General features: G+C 44.0%; 1 protein-coding gene across 3 annotated transcripts; it reads right to left on the bottom strand.

Annotated features, from left to right (window-relative positions):
* Positions 1-308: 308 nt before the first annotated feature.
* On the bottom strand, positions 309-18847 carry tcerg1b (transcription elongation regulator 1b (CA150)). Of its 3 annotated transcripts, none has more exons than XM_072374245.1 (20): positions 18771-18847; positions 16037-16268; positions 15126-15278; positions 14671-14953; positions 14348-14590; positions 13685-13744; positions 10727-10927; positions 8630-8736; positions 6924-7012; positions 6669-6829; positions 6489-6574; positions 6255-6386; positions 5971-6179; positions 5714-5864; positions 3314-3478; positions 3000-3182; positions 2684-2863; positions 2530-2613; positions 1441-1541; positions 309-1098 (listed from the first exon to the last, which is right to left on the bottom strand). In XM_072374245.1, exons 1-20 carry the CDS (start codon positions 18815-18817, stop codon positions 897-899), a joined length of 3069 nt encoding a protein of 1022 aa, XP_072230346.1. In that variant the 5' UTR covers positions 18818-18847; the 3' UTR covers positions 309-896. The 3 variants fall into 3 exon arrangements, with proteins under 3 accessions (XP_072230346.1, XP_072230347.1, XP_072230348.1); XM_072374246.1 differs by having other exon boundaries at positions 6924-7009; XM_072374247.1 differs by lacking the exon at positions 13685-13744.
* Positions 18848-19894: the final 1047 nt, after the last annotated feature.

The following is a 19894-nucleotide window of genomic DNA, read 5'->3' as shown; positions in this document are numbered from 1 at the left end:
ATTTTGTGGTGCCAGTTCTTGACATTAGTTTATTTGAAAGGCCCAAACCTGTCAGAATTACAGTGGTTTGCAGTAGATGGCGTGGCGTTATTTTACAGTCTAAGCATACACTTTCATGACAAAGAAAATATTTAAGTCAGTGCTAGCTTTTGTTAAATTTTACATATTTAAAAATCTATTTCAGCATTCCTTGACAGTCTAACTTTAATTAGAAATTAAATTAAATTAAAATTAGAAGGGTTTGCTTTCCTAATATTGATGGCAGCTGAGCTTCCTGCTCCTTAAAAACAACACCACAACACATCATGTTGAAAAACAGTGGAAGTTGCCTTTATTTCATTCAACAGAGAAACTGCTGCGACATCGGAGTAAACCACTGAGCTCAAACTAACATTCACACTGGGCCGCTGAAACAATGACTGGCACAGTGGAGCTGTAAGGCTTAAGGACGCCTCAAACAAATGCACACGTACTCAAACATGCGTGCACCACACTCATACACATACGCACAACCTCTCGCACTCTCATCTTCATTTACATCCGCTATCTTACACCTGAGCAGCTGCTCGGGCAGCCGCCTCATCACTTCCCTCTCCCTCTTATGTGGTCAGTCAGAGGGGAGAGGTCACAGGTCACCTTGACATCAGGTAACCTCTGATCCCTGCTGTTGCCTTAAACGCAGGGCTACTTCAGGGCTAAGAGGTGACATAACACAGAGACCTCAACCGTTTATCTCTATGGTACATCTCTAAGCAATATAACCCCCAGCAATAACACTGCAAGGGCAGTCGTGGGCCAAGAGGCCGGGGTTCAGGGGATGCTGAGGGGAGGTCATGCTCTGGCCAAATCAAGGGCTAGGAAGAGTAGGGCATTGGCCGAGAAGGTTATGTGATTGGTCACTTAGTAGAGCGTCGAGTGGGCTCAGAGGCGGTCGGGGGAGGCGGCGGGCCGCGGCGGTCCAAGTCTTCGATGTAGAACATGATGAGCTTCCTGCGCTCCTCGGGGACACACTCCAGCACGAGGTACCGCTTGTCGTTCTGGAGGATCTTCTCCACGTCTTTCAGATGCTGCTCGGACTCTTGGATCAGCTTTCTCGACCTGGAAGGAGAGACACAGGCAGCGATGATGTGGAATCTAAACTCCTTTTAATGGATATTCGCAGCAGTTAAAACAAACCAGGGTCCAAACATTTCACAAAATGAAGATTTATCACCCACAGATGGTCAGAAATGATTGAGAATTCAACTTTAACACGCAATAAACTTCTATTTAAACGACTTCTCCAGCCATCTGCTTTACTCTGAAGAAACATCTGAAGAAGTTCAAGAACAAACCGCCCCCTGGAACTTCTACTATAGCAGGTCAGAGTATCTGCTGGTTCTGTCTGTGCAGTAAAACCACATCTCTGGAGTTTACCGAGTCTCTGGTGGGTGAACCGACCTGTATGTGATGAACTTTGTCTCCTTCAGCAGGGTCCTGAAGTCAGCCTTGGCGGTAATATATTTGTCTTTAATGTAGTCTTCAAACTCTCGCTGTCTTTTCTGCAACCAAAGATTAACATGTGAGAAATTACACCTTTTTTTCCCCTACATCAATGTTACAACTAGGGCTGCCACCACTGCTGCGTCTGCCTTTCTGTCCTCGACACACAGTCAGCCGTGATGTCACAGGAAGTTAAACCAGACGGGCTCTGGTATCGTGGCTCCATGGCAACGGAGCTCAAAAGTGTGGGAGCATTTTAAGAAAACTAAAAGACAAATATCTGTAAGGCAGAACTTCCACAGCAGCACAACGATGCACGAGCACCTGAACAGGAAGCATGTTGTTGTGGCTGATTGTGAAGAGGCACCGTCCTCTTGCTAAGCTAACTGGCTAGTTAGCGGCTAACATTAGCATAAACAGAGAGTTAGCTTGCCACTTACTCATATTGTTAGCTGTAAACGTTAACATTAGCGATGACGATTGGATTAATTAGCCTTAGCACACATATTTCATGTGTTTTCTGTAACGTTATAACAGTGATGTGTTTGAATAGGAACGCTAATGTTTTCTAACGTTACGTTTCAGTGCTAAAAGGTACGTTCATCTTCAATGGACGGCTTTGTTACAAAGCTAGCTACAAGCACACCTCAGCAAGCAAATGTTCCGACTGAGTCCAGACTGAACATGTTGGTGTTAATAATTCCTTAGTTTCAGGTGCCTCATCTGATTTAAAAGCAGCTGTGTTTGATGCCAGAGACAAATGAAGGAAAGAAAAACCTTTTTATGTGTTTGCTTCACAGTTAAATAATTCTTTGTTGCAACAAGCTGCATATTTCATCAAAGGGTTAATGAACTATGACATTAATTGTCTTTTTTTTAGTTAGCATCTACCTTAAACAGTCCAAGCTGAAAGCTAATGATGGTTATATAAGAGCAGCTGCATCCTGGTGCAATAAGCTGCATGTTTTACATTCGATATACGTACGATCTAATAGTTAAAACATTAAAATGCAAATTAGCTCAAGACCTACAATAAGATGGTCTTACTCTGTCGCTGGAGGAGAATTTTATACAGCGAGGGTCTTCCTTGATGACCTTCTTCACCTCTTTCCATGTAGTTGTCAGAGTGATCTGCAACAGAGGACAACATGAGCTGCAGCCCGCGGTCCTTCATCCTGACCAGCAACCCTCCCGTTTTTACCATGCTGGTCTCATCCAGTAGCTGCCTGAAATGCTCTTTCTTCTTCTTTGCCAGCGCTTCCACGTGTTCGTTGAACAGCTTCTCCTTCTCCTCCCGCTCCAGCAGAGACGCAGACTCCCAGCGGTGGTCCTTACGCAGATTGCGGCGGGTTTCTGACCACGTTGCGTCCGAAGAGCGCACCTGAGGAGTGTAGATGATTAAGAAAAGTCTTCTTTTATCTCCACTCAAAGTCTACTTGAACACAGATATCAACAACTTGCATTAATTAGGATTTAATGAAAGGTGACCCGGGTTTTGACACAAAAGAGCGTCTCACCATGTCAGACATGAGCGCTTTGAAGTGCTGGATGGCCTCCTCCCTTTTGTGCTGCTCCCTTTCTCGGTCGATCTCTTTGGTCTGTTCTGATCGGGCCTTCTGCACCTCCCGCTCTCTCTCTCGGAGGCTGGCCTCGATGCGCGCCTGCCGCTCCAACTCTCTTTCCTTGTCGATGTCGATGCTCTGTTGGGTGGGACAGTTTTCTCTGTGAATTCTGCTTGCGATTTCATGCATTTGGAAGATAAAGGAGCACAATCAAACATTCACGGCACAGAAATGATCAAACAGGGACGAAGGAAAGCTGGAGCTCCTACCTTGGCCTGTTTTTCCATGTACTGTTTGAAAAGTTCCTCCCTGAGTGCAGAGCTCTCCACAGCCTTGTATCGCGGGTCTGTCTCTAGCCTCTCTTTCACTTTGCTCCACCGCTGACTTCCCTCTATGTGCTGCTCGCTCAGCAGATCAAAAAAGTCCTGCTTTACCTGCAAAAAGACACCAAACTTCATACCACATCTGTCCAGAACTGTGGGCGGGATCAGCAGAGCAACAGGAGCCTGCAGAGGTCCTGAAAGCTCAAGACATTTGCATCAGTTGCCACCAGAGGGTGCTATAAAACCATATAGAATAGAATAGAAATAGAATAGAAATGTAGGAGAAAGTAATGCAAGTCTTATATGTCCCCAGAGTGACCGGGAGCAGAAGATGATGTCCTTCAGAAACCGTATGTCAAGGCATTTCGCTCAGATTTTTATCCAGAATATCTGGCTAAAGTAAAGGCACAGAAGCTGCCAAAAGTAAGAAAAAGGTCAGTTCTAACCACGTCTGCAGGAGCTGAGTGGAGTCCAGGAGCGTCCCATCCATTAAAAAAACTAAATGTTTACTCAGAAAGTCTGGTCCTCTCAAGAGAGATTGATTGGTGTGAATCATGCCTCAATTACAAAGGATTCCACTGGACCTTAAAGGGGAACTCCGGTGTTTTTAAACCTTATTTCTGGCATGAAATACGTTCATCTGCTCACAGAGAACAGTTTGGTGAAAGTCGGCGTCCTTCGGAAGATATTTAGATAACTGGAGATCCATATAACGGAGTGAACGGGGCTTAGAGGATGCAGCCTCTAAATAAGGCATTATCTGTCTTTATTTCACCAATACTTTAAGAAGAATGAAGGAATGAACGTGTGCTATAGCTCTGTTAGCTCATAGCTCTATTAGCTCATAGCTGCTGTTAGCTCATAGCTCTGTTAGCTCATAGCTCTGTTAGCTCATAGCTGCTGTTAGCTCATAGCTCTGTTAGCTCATAGCTCTGTTATGTGGCTACTTGCGGCTATAGGAGAGCTAACGGAGGGATTTCTACACAGGCACTCTACTGGGACCACTTCATCCACACGCCCCCCTGCAGCACAGTTTATTCACTCCGTGCTCTGTGACAGTCGGCTAACTTCACACAGAGTTTGCTGCTGATAGTTTTGTGCAACATGGCAGGATATTTATCAGATTTTGACAACGTGAACGACGACTTTGAGTAAGATGGACGTTCTTACGGGAGTGAACGTGAACTATGAGCTAACAGAGCAAGAGTAAGATGAGTAAGATGGACGTTCTTACCAGAGTTAATAAACTGAAAAAAACTAAAGCTACGGTAACATGAGCATCAAAAGAAATCCATATTTTAGAATCTTTACCCAAACTCAAGGATGAAGGAAGTCTTTATGTCGTATTTTATTTATTTCATCCTCAATTAAACTAATTCAAGTAATACACATGAAAGCTTTTGAACTATTCTTTCCACTGAATTTACTATCAGCTGTTTTACAGATCTGTTAAAGGGGAACTCCGGTGTTTTTAAACCTTATTCCTGGCATGAAATACGTTCATCTACCCGGTAAGAACCATCTTACTCAAAGTCATCGTTCACGTCGTCAAAATCTGATAAATATTCTGCCATGTTGCACAAAACTATCAGCAGCAAACTCTGTGTGAAGTTAGCCGACTGTCACAGAGCACGGAGTGAATAAACTGTGCTGCAGGGGGGCGTGTGGATGAAGTGGTCCCAGTAGAGTGCCTGTGTAGAAATCCCTCCGTTAGCTCTCCGACCAACTTGTGCTGTTTGCTACAAGAAAGAAACACGGCCTTTTATCGGATTATTCAGACAGAAAAGTCATTACCAATAAGGTTCTTCTAGAATTATTAGAATAATTTGGCTGATCTAGACTTTTATTTCCTCTTTGATGTCAGGGAAACCATTAAATATGCATTTCAACTTTCAAATAAAGGCCACCAGTTCCTAAAAAGCATTTCAGCTCCTCATCAAACGAATGCATCTAAAACTCTTATTAACCTGAAACATAAAAAGGACATTTGTGTGTAAAATGCCTTCGTCAAGGAGGAGTTTCACTGAAGGCTGGCAGAAAATGACTAAAGGAACAAGTGTTTGAGGAGGAAACATTACAGAGTTAGAGGGAAAACATGTGTAGCTTCCACAGAAGAACTGGGACCAACAGAGGTTTGTGTGTGGAGATGCTTCTCACTTTGCAAAGCTTTCAGATTGCATTTGGAGGACCTGCAACAGCACTTTCAGAACACTGTAAACCTTCACATTTAGGTGGTCAAACAGCAGAGGAAAGTCCTGCTGTGGACTGGGAAAGATTCACAGAAGTGTCGACTCCTGGGTCACTTTAGTGCTAACTAACCCCAGGTTTTAGGAGTGTGAATGATACCTTCTCTCCTCTGCTTTTGGAGTCCTCCTTCTCCCTCTTCCTCATTGCGGTGATGAATTCCACGAAGATGGCCTCCCTGTCCTTCATCTTCTCTATGGTCTTAAATCGTGGATCTCTGCCGTGCTTCAAAGCAAATTCACTAAAGGTTGTTCTGCAAAGATCAAAAGAATAATGACCATAAATCAGCGCCACTTGGATTCCCTGCAAAGCAAAGAATTCAGCCCTTTCCAACCGGTAGAAAAGGCTCGTTTCTTTACCTCGGAGTGAGCTTCCCCTCCTCCATCATCCTCCTGAACTCATCCTTGGCCTGCATCAGCTTGTTCTTCTTCTCCTTCCTCTCCTCCTCTGCTCGCGTCTTCACATACTGATCAAAAACCTGCTTCCTCTCCTTTGGGTTCAGCAGAAGGTAACGGGGGTCAAACACGATTTTATGAAGCTCTTTGTCCCAGGTTGAGAAGGCAGACACCTGCAGGGGTGAGGGGTATTAGGCAGTGAAGACGATAAGACAACAAGGTCATTTTCAGGGTGTGGTTTCTGTTACCCCTCTCTCCAGCAGCATTTCTCTGAACTGGGTCATCCTGGCCTCCAGTGGCACGATGGCCCTTTCTCTGGCAGCCCGGAGCTCTGCCTCCATAGCTGCTTCCTTCTCTGAATCTGCTTCCTTCGTGTCCTCCTTCCTGAAATCACAAAGATCAGAGGATGGAGAGGCGGTCTGGGAGCACAGGAAAAGGAAAAGGACAGAGGCTTGATATTTCCTTTAGCAGTACGGGAAAACTTGCTTTCTTTTTTTAGCTTTGCTTGGCTCCTCCTCCTGATTCTCTTCGGTGGAGATGGATATCTCCGGCTCCTCCTTACTGACGCCTGTGGATGAACAAAGGAAATGAATAGGACCACAGACAAAGCAGCAAACTGTAAAAAATGAGCCGTTATTGTAGAAGTGAGCGCTTCTCCACACCGATCTTCTTGCTGTCCTCCAGGCCTCTCTTGTGCGGCGGCTCCTGGATGTGCTTGTCAACATCGGCTCGACCAACCAGCTCCTCGGGACGGTCCCACATGGACAGCCGGGTTGTCGGGTTGTAGAAAAACACCCGATCATCCCCCGTCCACACAACACACCTGAGTGAAAGGAGAAGGAAGACGCCGTGACATCACCAGCGCATTTTTGCCTTCAGGTAAAGTGATGGCGTGCGATTTTACACGGGACGCATACCAAGGTGTGCCAGGGATGGGGTTGGTGGCTATGGGCCTGGCTTTCTGAGCCGCCTTTTCTTCTTCTGTCATCTCTTCCTCTTTAGGCTCCTCCAAAAAAGGGCAGAATGGTGGTTATTAAAGTTCCTCCTAAATTCATCATCTATAGACTCATTTTACAGCGTCCCTCATCATTTATTACAAGAAAAACAGGAAAAAACTGAACTCTGAGCAGCTTTAAAGGGAATATCTGGTCTGAGCTCCTTTATTCTCCAGCCTGAACCCTCTGAGACCAGCTTTCTGTCATTTCTTTAAGGAGTCTTCAGGAATAGCTTTGGTTTCTACGTATAAAAACAGGAAGTTGTGGAAAAAAAAAAGCCTTCTTGACTGATTAAATGATAGATATGTGATTTTCTTCTTTAACAGAAACCAGTTCAGACAGTGAAGAAGCTCAGATGGTGATTCTGAATAGATTTAGAGCCACATTTGCCCTTTTTCTTGTTTCACTGCGTATAAATGCTAAAAAAATAAGGAAAAAGTGTCCGATCAGACGTTCAAATGACTAAAACTATTCTGTAATAATTACATAATTAATCCAGTGTAGCATCAGCTCACAAATTGGACACTTTCAATCATCTCGGATCTGAATTCAACCAACTTAAAGGGAACTTTGGGCGTATTTGAGAAGATTTGAGTAGTTAAACTGCAAAAGTTATGAGCCTAAATTCTTTATGTATTGTCAGGAAAACAGAAAATAGGGATTAAAACATAAAAATAACCAGAATAAAAGGAAAAAAAAGAGTTCCAACGAGCTTTAAAGTCCTCTGAGACAAGCTTTCTGTCATTTCTTTAAGGAGTCTTCAGGAATAGTTCTCCAGGCTTCTTGAAGGACATCCCAAAGCTCTTCTTTGGATGTGGGCTGCCTTTTGTTCCGTTCTCTGTCAGATGATCCCACACTGCTTCAATAATGTTGAGGTCCGGGCTCTGGGGAGGATTCATCCCTCCATAAGACCTGTTGCCACTGATTTTCAGTCCACTTCTTGTGTCCTTTGGCACAGCTCAGCCTTTTCTCCCTGTTTCCCTTCCTTAAGAACGGCTTCTTGACAGCCACCCTTCCATGGAGACCATTTCTGATGAGGCTTGGGCCAACAGTAGATGGATCAGCTGAAGGTCCAGATGCATCTCTCAGGTCCTGTCAGGTCACAGCTGGATTTTTTCCTCTTTCTTAAGGACATCACTTTCAGATCCTGTTCATCTGCTGGAGATAGTTTTTTAGGCCTGACACTTCTTCTTTTGTCCTCCACTTGTCCAGTTTCCTCAAATGTTTTAAGGACTCACTGCACACCATGCTGAGATATGCCAAGTTTTCAGCTAATAGCTCTTTGGGAATCACCTTGTTGCTGCAGAAATCCTATTTTCTGTCTGTCAAACTGTGTTTTCTTTGCTGTTTTTCATAGATGCAGCTAAAGAAATGGGAACAAATGATGTGTCTTTGTGGCAGACACACAGAAAAAGTATTGATCGAGATCAGTTAAAAAGAAGGTCCTTGAAGAAATGCCGAATTCCTCAAGACTTCAGCACCAATTCATCTTCAAAGTTAACTTTAAAGCTTCCAGCCTGACACATCATCAATAAATATTCTACCAATAACATGGTTTGAGAGTTTTGTATCACAACCACTGCATTATTCCTGTCCTTCCCCCAGTTAAATGTGCGACTCTCACATACCTCTCTCTCATTATTAGTGTTCTCGGCTTTGTTTTCCTCGTCCTCCATCTCCATTGCCTCGGCTTCTTCCTGGGCAAGACGCTCTCTGATCTTTTCCGCTTCTTTTTCTGGGAACAGAGATTATTCAGCTGAGTTCAGCTTTCACAAACCAGACGAAAAAGCATTCCCCACAACACACAGAAACCTTCTTAGAAGCCATATCCAATAATTAAAGTGGGACATTTAAACTGCACGTGATTTTTTTCATTATTTGAAAGAAGAAAAACGTTGGTCCTCTTCAGGAAATAAGGAGTCAGAGATCAGAGCCGGTTTCATCCGTGGATCCGACTGACTGTACCAGCAAATCAAGCCAGAAACATAACAGGTTCCTTCAAGTCAAATTCAAGTCTTTTTAAGACCATTTATATAAAAACTTCATACCTATTTCAGCAAATACCTACCAGCAAAGAATTATGTTTTTAATTTGTTCATTTATTTCTCAAACAAATGTTAAAATGTGGACAAAAACATTGGTTTCATCAGCTAGCTTCTTATTCCATGCTGGGAATATGGGGAGTAGAGAGAGTCCTGAACAACTGAATCCACACCAACCATGAAAATTAAACTTTCATCGTTGGTCTGGACCCAAAAGCTGCCTGCAGATCCACTCTAGTTGCGCTAGCAGCTAGCTGGTGTACGTTAGCTGCTTCAGGCACATTAACAGCTAGCTGGCTAACGTTAGCGGGTTGAAATACTCCGGCGATGGAAGGAGTTTGATTCTTCCCTTTGGTTGACTTGATGTCCTTGGACGACTTGGCATGAGACTCTAAAGCCTTCAGCCCATGGTACCACCGGTCTTAACCAGTTATAAAATGCTTGCATTTCTCGCCAAGCGTCGTTAAATTTACATTCCCCCATAAAACATGAAATGGGTAAACGAACGTTAAAAACAAACTTCTTGTGTTGCGCTTCTGCTTGGCTTGTTGCTGTCGCAAAGTGACGTGTTCAGACCCAGAGCAGCTGCATTCTTAATCATTGGTTCCACCTTTCTTTATTCAGGCTACGTTATTTAGTCAAAATAATTGTGGTTAACAAACGAAACTTTTGAGGAGAATGCGATCCTGCAAAGTGAATATTACAATCTTTGATATTTCCTATCAAAATGAGTGGCCGTTCCACCCAATGAGTGGCTCTTCCACCCAATGAGTGGCTCTTCCACCCAATGAGTGGCTCTTCCACCCAATGAGTGGTCCTTCCACCCAATGAGTGGTTCTTCCACCCAATGAGTGGTTCTTCCACCCAATGAGTGGTCCTTCCACCCAATGAGTGGTCCTTCCACCCAATGAGTGGCCCTTCCACCCAATGAGTGGTTCTTCCACCCAATGAGTGGTTCTTCCACCCAATGAGTGGCCCTTCCACCCAATGAGTGGCCCTTCCACCCAATGAGTGGCCCTTCCACCCAATGAGTGGCCCTTCCACCCAATGAGTGGTCCTTCCACCCAATGAGTGGTCCTTCCACCCAATGAGTGGTCCTTCCACCCAATGAGTGGTCCTTCCACCCAATGAGTGGTCCTTCCACCCAATGAGTGGCTCTTCCACCCAATGAGTGGCCCTTCCACCCAATGAGTGGTCCTTCCACCCAATGAGTGGTCCTTCCACCCAATGAGTGGTCCTTCCACCCAATGAGTGGCCCTTCCACCCAATGAGTGGCCCTTCCACCCAATGAGTGGTCCTTCCACCCAATGAGTGGCTCTTCCACCCAATGAGTGGCTCTTCCACCCAATGAGTGGCTCTTCCACCCAATGAGTGGTTCTTCCACCCAATGAGTGGTCCTTCCACCCAATGAGTGGTCCTTCCACCCAATGAGTGGTCCTTCCACCCAATGAGTGGTCCTTCCACCCAATGAGTGGTTCTTCCACCCAATGAGTGGTTCTTCCACCCAATGAGTGGTCCTTCCACCCAATGAGTGGCCCTTCCACCCAATGAGTGGTCCTTCCACCCAATGAGTGGCCGTTCTACCCAATGAGTGGCCGTTCCACCCAATGAGTGGTTCTTCCATCCAATGAATGGCTCTTCCACCCAAATGTTAGAGGAACATTAAACCATCGCAGTGCCTACCTTTCTCTATAAGGGCCAATGGCTTCTCCCAGGTGGACTCCAGTGTGCGGTTGTTGTAGTAGTAAGTTTTGCCATCAGCTGTTTTGTACTCTGACCACTCGGGGAGCTGCAACGATCCAGCCATGGAGGCGGGGGCTGCTGAAAGTGACAGCTGGGGATGCATCATGGAGACCAAAGGCGGGCCCATACCAGGGAGCATGCCTGTTGTTTGTCAGAGACAAGACAGACAGGCCACAGTTAGTTAATTTTTCCTTCTGAAACGCTGACACGAGTTGAACTGCACAGCCTGCATGAGATTAAAACTTCTTCTTCTTCTCTTGTGCCAACTTGAAAACATTATATGAAAAACATAATGCAGAAACCATAAGCTCGGTGGCTTTTTAATGTTCATATGAAAGAATATTGGCTATTCACTCTCACAATTTCCCTTTTGCATCAATTTATTACAAGAGGATTGACATTTCGGATCCTAAATACTAACCCAAATCCCACCTAATTTGATTCTTTGTGACCGAAATGTTCTTCTACAAGAAATCAATGCAAATAGGAAAAAAGTGTTTGAGGGAATCGCCCGTCATCTTTCATCTGGACATTATTCTCCATGACATTAAGGTTGTTTATGTGTCCCAATCCTAACTTTTGCAGAGGTAATGAGCCTCTTTTCTTCAAGGAATCAATGAGAAATGGCCATCTTCTCATCCCCCAAGCCCTGAAGAGCTGGATTCTCACTCCTCAATGATCCTCTGAAGAAAAGGAGCACCTTACCCTTGTCTGAGGCCAGTGTTTCCAGCATAGAGGCTGGAGTCCTAATCTAAGTTGCTCAATTCTTTCCTGAATAATATAATCTGCTGGTAAACAATGACCCTCTCATCTATTTTCATCCTAAAGATAAGAAATGTACAAAGATTGGGCTCTTATCAGTCAGTAGACTGTTACTAAATGCATTTGTTTGATCATAAAGCAGAAGAGTCGACTGGATGAGGCACAAAAAGTATTCATGGGAAGAATCTGCTCAAAAATAAACAGATTTAACATCTCCAACAACCAACTGACAGTGGAAACAGGCTTCATACATACAATAACAAACGAGTAGTGGCCACACAACCACGACCATGCCACAAAGACGACAACCACATGACCACGTGTTACAATAAGAAACAGCAGGGAGGGTCAATCAAGATGGCCTCTTATAGGCCGCTTTACGGGCTACAAAGTTCCTGCCAACCAGCAACATGCCCCAAATTAACCATTTAGATCAGGGGTCGGGAACCTATGGCTCGCGAGCCAGGTGTGGCTCTTTTGATGATTGCAAACTAAATATTCTCACTTGTTTTAATCCATCCATCGATTTTTCATGTCCTGTTCAGGGCTGCAGGAGCAATTGTCCATTATTTTAATTGGATGATACTGGACTACGTTGGCCGTTGTAAAACAGGTAAACGCCCCCTTTTGAATCAGTCTGCTCGGTCGTTAGCTCAAAGCTAACCCTTCGACGAAGAAGATGGCGAAAAGAAAAAAAGAATTCTCCTTTGTGGAGAGAGCAAATTCTGCGGTGTGTCTAGTTTGCAAAGACAAAATTACATCGATGAAACGGTCGAAAAACACGCGCCATGCTACCTTTGCATCAAAATACCCGGCAGGAGACAGCAGAAAGAAAGCGAGCCAAGAGCTACTGAGCAGGGTACAAGCTAGAGCTACTGAGCAGGGTACAAGCCAGAGCTACTGAGCAGGGTACAAGCTAGAGCTACTGAGCAAGGTACAAGCTAGAGCTACTGAGCAGGGTACAAGCTAGAGCTACTGAGCAGGGTACAAGCTAGAGCTACTGAGCAGGGTACAAGCCAGAGCTACTGAGCAGGGTACAAGCTAGAGCTACTGAGCAGGGTACAAGCTAGAGCTACTGAGCAGGGTACAAGCTAGAGCTACTGAGCAGGGTACAAGCTAGAGCTACTGAGCAGGGTACAAGCCAGAGCTACTGAGCAGGGTACAAGCTAGAGCTACTGAGCAGGGTACAAGCTAGAGCTACTGAGCAGGGTACAAGCTAGAGCTACTGAGCAGGGTACAAGCCAGAGCTACTGAGCAGGGTACAAGCTAGAGCTACTGAGCAGGGTACAAGCCAGAGCTACAGAGCAGGGTACAAGCTAGAGCTACAGAGCAGGGTACAAGCTAGAGCTACTGAGCAGGGTACAAGCCAGAGCTACTGAGCAGGGTACAAGCTAGAGCTACTGAGCAGGGTACAAGCTAGAGCTACTGAGCAGGGTACAAGCTAGAGCTACTGAGCAGGGTACAAGCTAGAGCTACTGAGCAGGGTACAAGCTAGAGCTACTGAGCAGGGTACAAGCTAGAGCTACTGAGCAGGGTACAAGCTAGCCAGCAGCAACCCGGCAAGGTGGCTATAATTCTGCTAGCTTTGCTGGATCTTTAGCAATAGTGAGGAACGGAAAACCATTCACAGATGGTGAGTATGCTAATAAATGATATGCTAATATAATATGCTAATATAGGCTAATAAATAATATGCTAATAAAATATGCTAATATATGCTAATAAATTCAGAGGCTTATTATGCTGACATTTAGTTGAATTCACTTTTAAAATATATTATATGGCTCTCATTGAAATAAATTTCCAAATTTTTTGCTTTCATGGCTCTCTTAGTCAAAAAGGTTCCCGAACCCCTGATTTAGATGATAAAGAAAATAAAAACAAGATGTCTGACGGTTCCTGACCGGATCCTGGGGACAACGCGCATCTTTTAGTGAAAGCCAAATATTCTCATGAGAAAAACTCATTCATAAGCTCGTTTCAAACCAAAGGATGGCGGTGAGTGGTTTCTCCATCCGGTAAGACGTCGCCGTGGCAATGAAATGCTGTAGAGTCCCCACAGATACCATAAAACGCACATCATTCACTACCATGCCATCTACTGTAGAGCTGGGAGGCGAGCGGGTGGGTGTTTACCGTTGGTGCTGGGGCCTGCCTTTACACACGGTGCACCTACTATCTGCATCATTGCTACACCTGCAAGAACAACGGACAAGTAAGCATCTGGTTGAACACAGCAAGACACGAAACATCAGCTGCCAAGGTGTGTAAGAGTCTCACTCAAACATCATTATGAAACCAGTTACTGGGTTTCTGCTCACATTTATGAATGCGTTGTGTGTCAAAAGGTGTTGGAGGTTAGCGTGGATACATGTAAGATTTATTCACTTCTTTAGAGAAGAAAATGTAAATAAAAACATTTAAAAACAACAGAAAACAGCCCTCTAACTGAGACCCACACTTTATTCAACAACTAATCATATTTAGAATGTGAATTATCTTTTTTTTCAGTTCAGAATTAAGCGTTTCCACCTAAAACTTGATCTTATTCGTCTGCAAACTTTCATTTTAACCGAGCGGCTAACGACTGAGAAGCTACTGCCCAAACAGAGTCCGTGCGGCTGTTAAACAGCACATAAAAAGACTTTTTCACACTTCATTCCCTGAAGTACGTCACTGAAATGTAGGGTGCAGTTAGAGTGAGCCACACAGGAACATTTCCAGACTCAACAGGACAAAACACAGTAAAGAAGTGCCCAGAGGAGTCCGAACAGCTTGAGGTATCGTTGCCAGTCTCACCTGGTAGAGGGATGTGCATCCCTGGCAAAGGCACCCTGAAAGGTGGCACCATGACGGGGGGGAAGGCAGGTATGGCTGCGGTGGGCTGGGCCACGCTGTGAGGCAGGGCCGCCGGCAGCAGAGGCATGGTCTGCACTGCTGTTACGGGCGATGGCACCGTGGAAACGGTCACCACGGTGACCGGCGACACAGCAACAGTCGAGGTCGCTGTGGGAACAGGGGCGAGGTCTGCTACAATGGTGGCTGGGAGGGACAAAAAGGCTCTGTTTGAGTGTGTGGCGGCCCGAGTGCGACCTGCTGGTGGCGAAAGGTGAGGCGTTTACCTGCGATGCTCACTGAGGGCGAGAGGGTGGTGACGGAGTCTGGGCTGGAGGTGTGTGTGCGAGACGGGGTGGAGGAGGGCGCCTGAGTGGGGGAGGCTGCAGCCGCTGTGCTGGCTGTAGTGTTGCCACTGCTTGAGCTGACAGCCGCAGTCACCCCCACACCTGCACCTGAACCTGCAGCCCCCGCCACGAGGAGAGGGTTAAGTTCAGACTGCTGGATGATCTTCACACCCTCTGGTTTACTCCAGGCCGATTCTCTGGTCCGAGCATTGTAGTAATATGCCTGTGAGGGGGGGGTTTCATCTTTAATAATGTGATGATCTGCATCATTATTCATCTTAATCCAGTTCAGTGTTGAATACATTCAATACAGGCTTTACTGTGGCATTATTATCACATTATTATCACATTATTATCACATTATTATCACATTATTAACTACTCCTTCATCTTACCTTTCCCTCTGGCGTCTTGTTCTCTACCCAGATCTCCTCTGCAGGGTTGAGTGCAGGGTTTCCAGATGTAGGAACAGGGGGCATCCCTGGAGGAAACAGCATCCCCGGAGGAGGTGGCAGGTTACCAACGGGAGGGGGAAGGAACGGAGGTCTCTGCAGTGGAAAAAGAACAAAACAAACATGTCAAGCATATGAAACTACATGAAGTTAGACTGGGGGCCTAAATGTGCAGAAAGTGCAGAAAAGTGCTGGGTCAGATACTCTGTGAAGGACTGGTTCCTGATGAATTTGTGCATCAATTAGGCAACAATTAAAGGGGAATTGCCTTGTATGTAAGAATCAATTGTGGTGGAAGCCAAAGAGATTGTAAAAGGTGCCGAGTCATATCCCTGAGAGCCAGTATTGATGTTATGTTGAAATATATGAAAGGGCCAAAGCTCCCTTTTTGCCTAATAGCTGCCTAATGGAGGTTACTCTGTTCTTCTCCATCATTAAGGCATTTTTAACATTACTCTAATCCACCTGTGAGCAGGTCAGGGCTGACATCACTACTGTAACAATGACTGGTTTAACTACTATAAAAATGACCAGCATTAGCCAGACAACAAGCATGAGATACACTAACAAACAACTTGCATTAAGTACAGAACCAGCAACATTTTCTGTCTTTTCTTCATGAATTAAGTTGCACTTTTTATTTGTTAGTTGGGATGCGTTTAAATGAGCCGAGTCAAGCTAAAAGTTCTCTCATTAGACAACAAAAACACATCAGGATTCTTCAAAAGAGGGGATCAAAGTTAGCTTATGCTACATATCTCTGTGACACCTCACTATCAAGCATTTGGTTCCATTTCTAAAGAAATTCTGGTGTTGTAACAGAACCATAAACTCCCAGATAGATGACCAGTCACCTGGAGATGAGGCGGTCCAATGGGTGGCGGCATGGCTCCCGGCGGTGGGATGGGCGGCATGTTGGGGTCAAACGGTGGACGTGCAAATGGGGGTCTTGGTGGGGGTCCCCTCATCATTCCAAATGGAGGCGGCGGTGGCCTCAGTAGAGGTGGGGGGCCGCGTAACACTGGAGTCTGTGCAGGCGCTGGTGCTGGAGCAGGGCTGCGGAACCGCACTGCCTGCTGCGCCATTCTACCACAGCCAAACAGGACAGGGTTACAATCATGTGAAATAAGGCAAAAGTTCAGCCAACGGGTAAGTCTAATGCTACATAATTAGCTCCTATTTAAGAGTTCTTAGATAGGAAGAATTCAAAGTTATTCAAAGGTAGGTGACACAGTGCATGCTGGGAAAGGAGCACCATCTTGTAAGTTTGGCTTCTTCCATTAAGCTAAGTTTTACTTTGGCTAAAGTGGACAGAAAAGGATGGAAAAAAAGTTATTGGTGATAATTCTATTAGGACTGGGCGATAAAACGATCGTAAAAGCAGATTTGTTATGTGAAATAAGTCAAAAGTTCACCCAACGGGTAAGTCTAATGCTACATAATTAGCTCCTATTTAAGAGACCTTAGATAGGAAGAATTTTTCCCGTATTTATAAGATTCAGAGTTATTCAAAGGTAGGTGACACAGTGCATGCTGGGAAAGGAGCACCATCTTGTAAGATCGGCTTCTTCCATTAAGTTTTACTTTGGCTAAAGTGGACAGAAAAGGATGGAAAAAAGTCACTGGTGATAATTCTATTAGGACTGGGCCATAAAACGATCGTAAAAGCAGATTTGTTATGTGAAATAAGTCAAACACGCGTGAAAGAAAAGTTCAAAAGTTCACCCAACGAGCAAGTCTAATGCTACATAATTAGCTCCTATTTAAGAGATCTTGGATAGGAAGAAACTGGGTTATAAAACGATCGTAAAAGCAGATAAAAGCGTTACATTTACAGTCGATCTATCTACTTGTATGAAATCCAGTGACCCATCAGCTGACTGAGGAAGGAAACTAGGACAAGAGTCGCTGAAGAGAGCCAGACTGTCGAAGTAGTCTAAGTTCACACTCCATCAGTGATATGGAAGATTAATATAAGGTGGAAACTTTTCACTCCAGCAACACCGCAGAAATCAAGGAAATGTGGGACGATATCATCTCATCACCTGTGGCCCCATATGAAAGGCATTAAAAACAAAAAGATCACAACAGTAGATCCAGATTTGTTAGATGTACAAAAGTGTTGTGATCCAGACCTTAATTTGGAATATATCATTACAGTTACAGATTTTTACAGGTTTTACATCCATAATTCTTCTTTAATTACAAGAGGAGAAAACTTCTAAGTTTGTTTGCAAATCTCAGTGTTTACATGGTGTCACTTAACTTTGTATAAAAAACTCTGTTCTAAAGTTTAAAAGTATACTTTTAAAATGTAAAACCTCTATCGGGATCAAGCTCGATCAATATAGAAAATTATATTCTGATACTTTCCTTTGATATAACCGTCACGCCGCTGCAGATTTAAAAAGCCAACATCTGGCCCTGTTTTTACGGAGAAGTCATAATACTTCCAAATACACCCAGCAGTGCGTTTATTTTATGGTCATAAGTCAATATATTGATATCAGATATATATATTCTCATCTTAAAATCCATCACAAATGTGTTTTAGCTTATAGTGGACAGATATCAGTTGGTTACACAGAGAAGAAATGGACTGAGACGTGATTTAAGACACTGATCTGTCAGTCTGGAGCCTAAAAACACGATGCTCTGCAGAGAAAGGGGCATCCAAACAAATCTGTGGCGACAAAGAAATGAGCGACCATCAAAGGAAAATTATTTGGAAGAAAACTACTGCAAATAGTCAGAATATTAGATCAGTATGATATGAATACAGAGGTGTTGTTTAGAATCAGCAGCTGTTTTTCACCTCCCCACAATCAGTTCAAGAGAGTAACAGCAGCAGTACAACTGTTGCTGGGAGTAGCGTGTTTACTGTGGAGGCAGTAAAGAGTCAAAGTGTTTAACAACCATTGTGAATAAGTTACATGTGCGTGGATCCATTTCTTTGTTGCGGGGCTGAGTTTTTGTTGACGTGTCTCAGAAACTCCTCAGACACGTTCTTGATGCTAAATTCACAGGGACTTGGCCAGGGCGCCTTCAGGGGTTATTGCTTTCTTTGCCTTTATGTATTTACGGAACATGCATTTCCCCTTGCATTTACAAGTTGAACTAACCTGGGTCACAGTCTGTTGACGGTGAACGTAATCCAAAACAAAACCTACCAGAGAAAGCAGCCTTTTCTTGCTAACTAAGCTAATAGAGGCTAATCCATTCAAAATATTGAGGGTGTGCTGCTTACCAATTGAAAGTGTCATAACTTAGTTGGCTGGCTGTTAGTTGTTCATGTGGGTACTGTATAAACAAAAACTAGGGGGCGGGTGATGTATACAGCCCAGTAAGATGGAAAAAGTGTCTGTTTACCGCGTGCAACGAGAGGCGAGGCGAGCCGCCAGGGAACATAAGCTAGTTAGCCGAGAGCTAGTTAGCTGGCGTGGCTACATTCACAAGTAACTCATACTGTATTTCACAAAGTCCCAATGCAAACCACCACCGACCAACTGCATATGAAATTTCGGCTGATGTTCCATAAAATATATTCAGCTGATATTAATTTGAAGATTGTAATCGATGTTAACAGACCTGTTGTCGTTGAACCCGATAGTCTCGTTCTCTGCCTGGTCCGCCATTACAGGAAAGTGTTACTGCTCTCTTCCTGGAAACGCCCCTAAGTGGCTTCTAATTTTCCTATTCGCTGATCCCTTGTGTCAATCACAGTGAAGCCCCAAGTTTGCGCGCTCTGATTGGACAACAATTTTCTCGCGAACGTTCAGCTAAGCGTTCATTGGTCCTTTTGGGTCCCGTTTTTCATGATGTCTTTGTTCAATCTGTACACGGCTCAGACTGTATGGTACTCGGTGCTGATGATAAGAAGGTGGACTATCACCTGCACTGCTTTTTACCATGATGAAGGGTATTTCCTGTGCTTTTGTGTGCTTATTTAAGCTATGTTGTTGAACGCAGCGGTATTACACCAAACACTGCACTTTTATTGGAAACCACGTACGTAAGAAAATATGCAAACCTAACATTTTTAATTTGTCGTTCCAAGCTAACAATTCACTAATCATTGAGAAAAAATGTGATGTACACATTTATTTAGTTAGACAATGAAAGTTCAGCATATTTAAAGCATATTTCTACAGCCATGACTTTAAATCTCAGTTAAGACTTCAGTAAAATTCATAACATTTTACTCTTATTGTTGAGTTGAGCTTAAATGCAACTATTTTTCCCTCCTATCATCTTATTGAGCAAAATAATAACGATACAGGAATAAAGAATGAAATACAGAATTTGTAGCAAGAATACTTTTTTAAAGTAATACAAGGGGGAATAACATTAACTTTGGTTGTCTTCCTGCATATTTGCATTTAGGGATATGAAACTTTGCCAATAAGGTCAATTATATATCTGTTTATGGTGTTTATTTGTTTATGATCTTCCCGAAATAGTTCTATAGAAGCCAGTTCGTTATTATATTCTAATAAGAATTCTTCATAGGGCAACAAAAGACCATCTCTGTTGAATAACTGATCAACATTATTGTCAAACCAATATTGCACCTTTTAGTACAAAATGCCCTTCTTATTCCACGTAAAATAACTGAAGAGAGGAGACCACGACAAGAGAGCCTGGTGGTGAAAAGCAGGCATTTTTACAGGGATTTTATCCTTAAAATGACAAACAAGAATGAAGTTTATATT

Source organism: Leuresthes tenuis, unplaced genomic scaffold (genome assembly GCF_036924035.1).
Source record: "Leuresthes tenuis unplaced genomic scaffold, fLeuTen1.0.hap1 SCAF_21, whole genome shotgun sequence".
In the NCBI taxonomy this organism is placed as follows: domain Eukaryota; kingdom Metazoa; phylum Chordata; class Actinopteri; order Atheriniformes; family Atherinopsidae; genus Leuresthes; species Leuresthes tenuis.
Note: the sequence above shows the minus strand (reverse complement) of the source record. Positions and strands in the feature narration are given on the sequence as shown.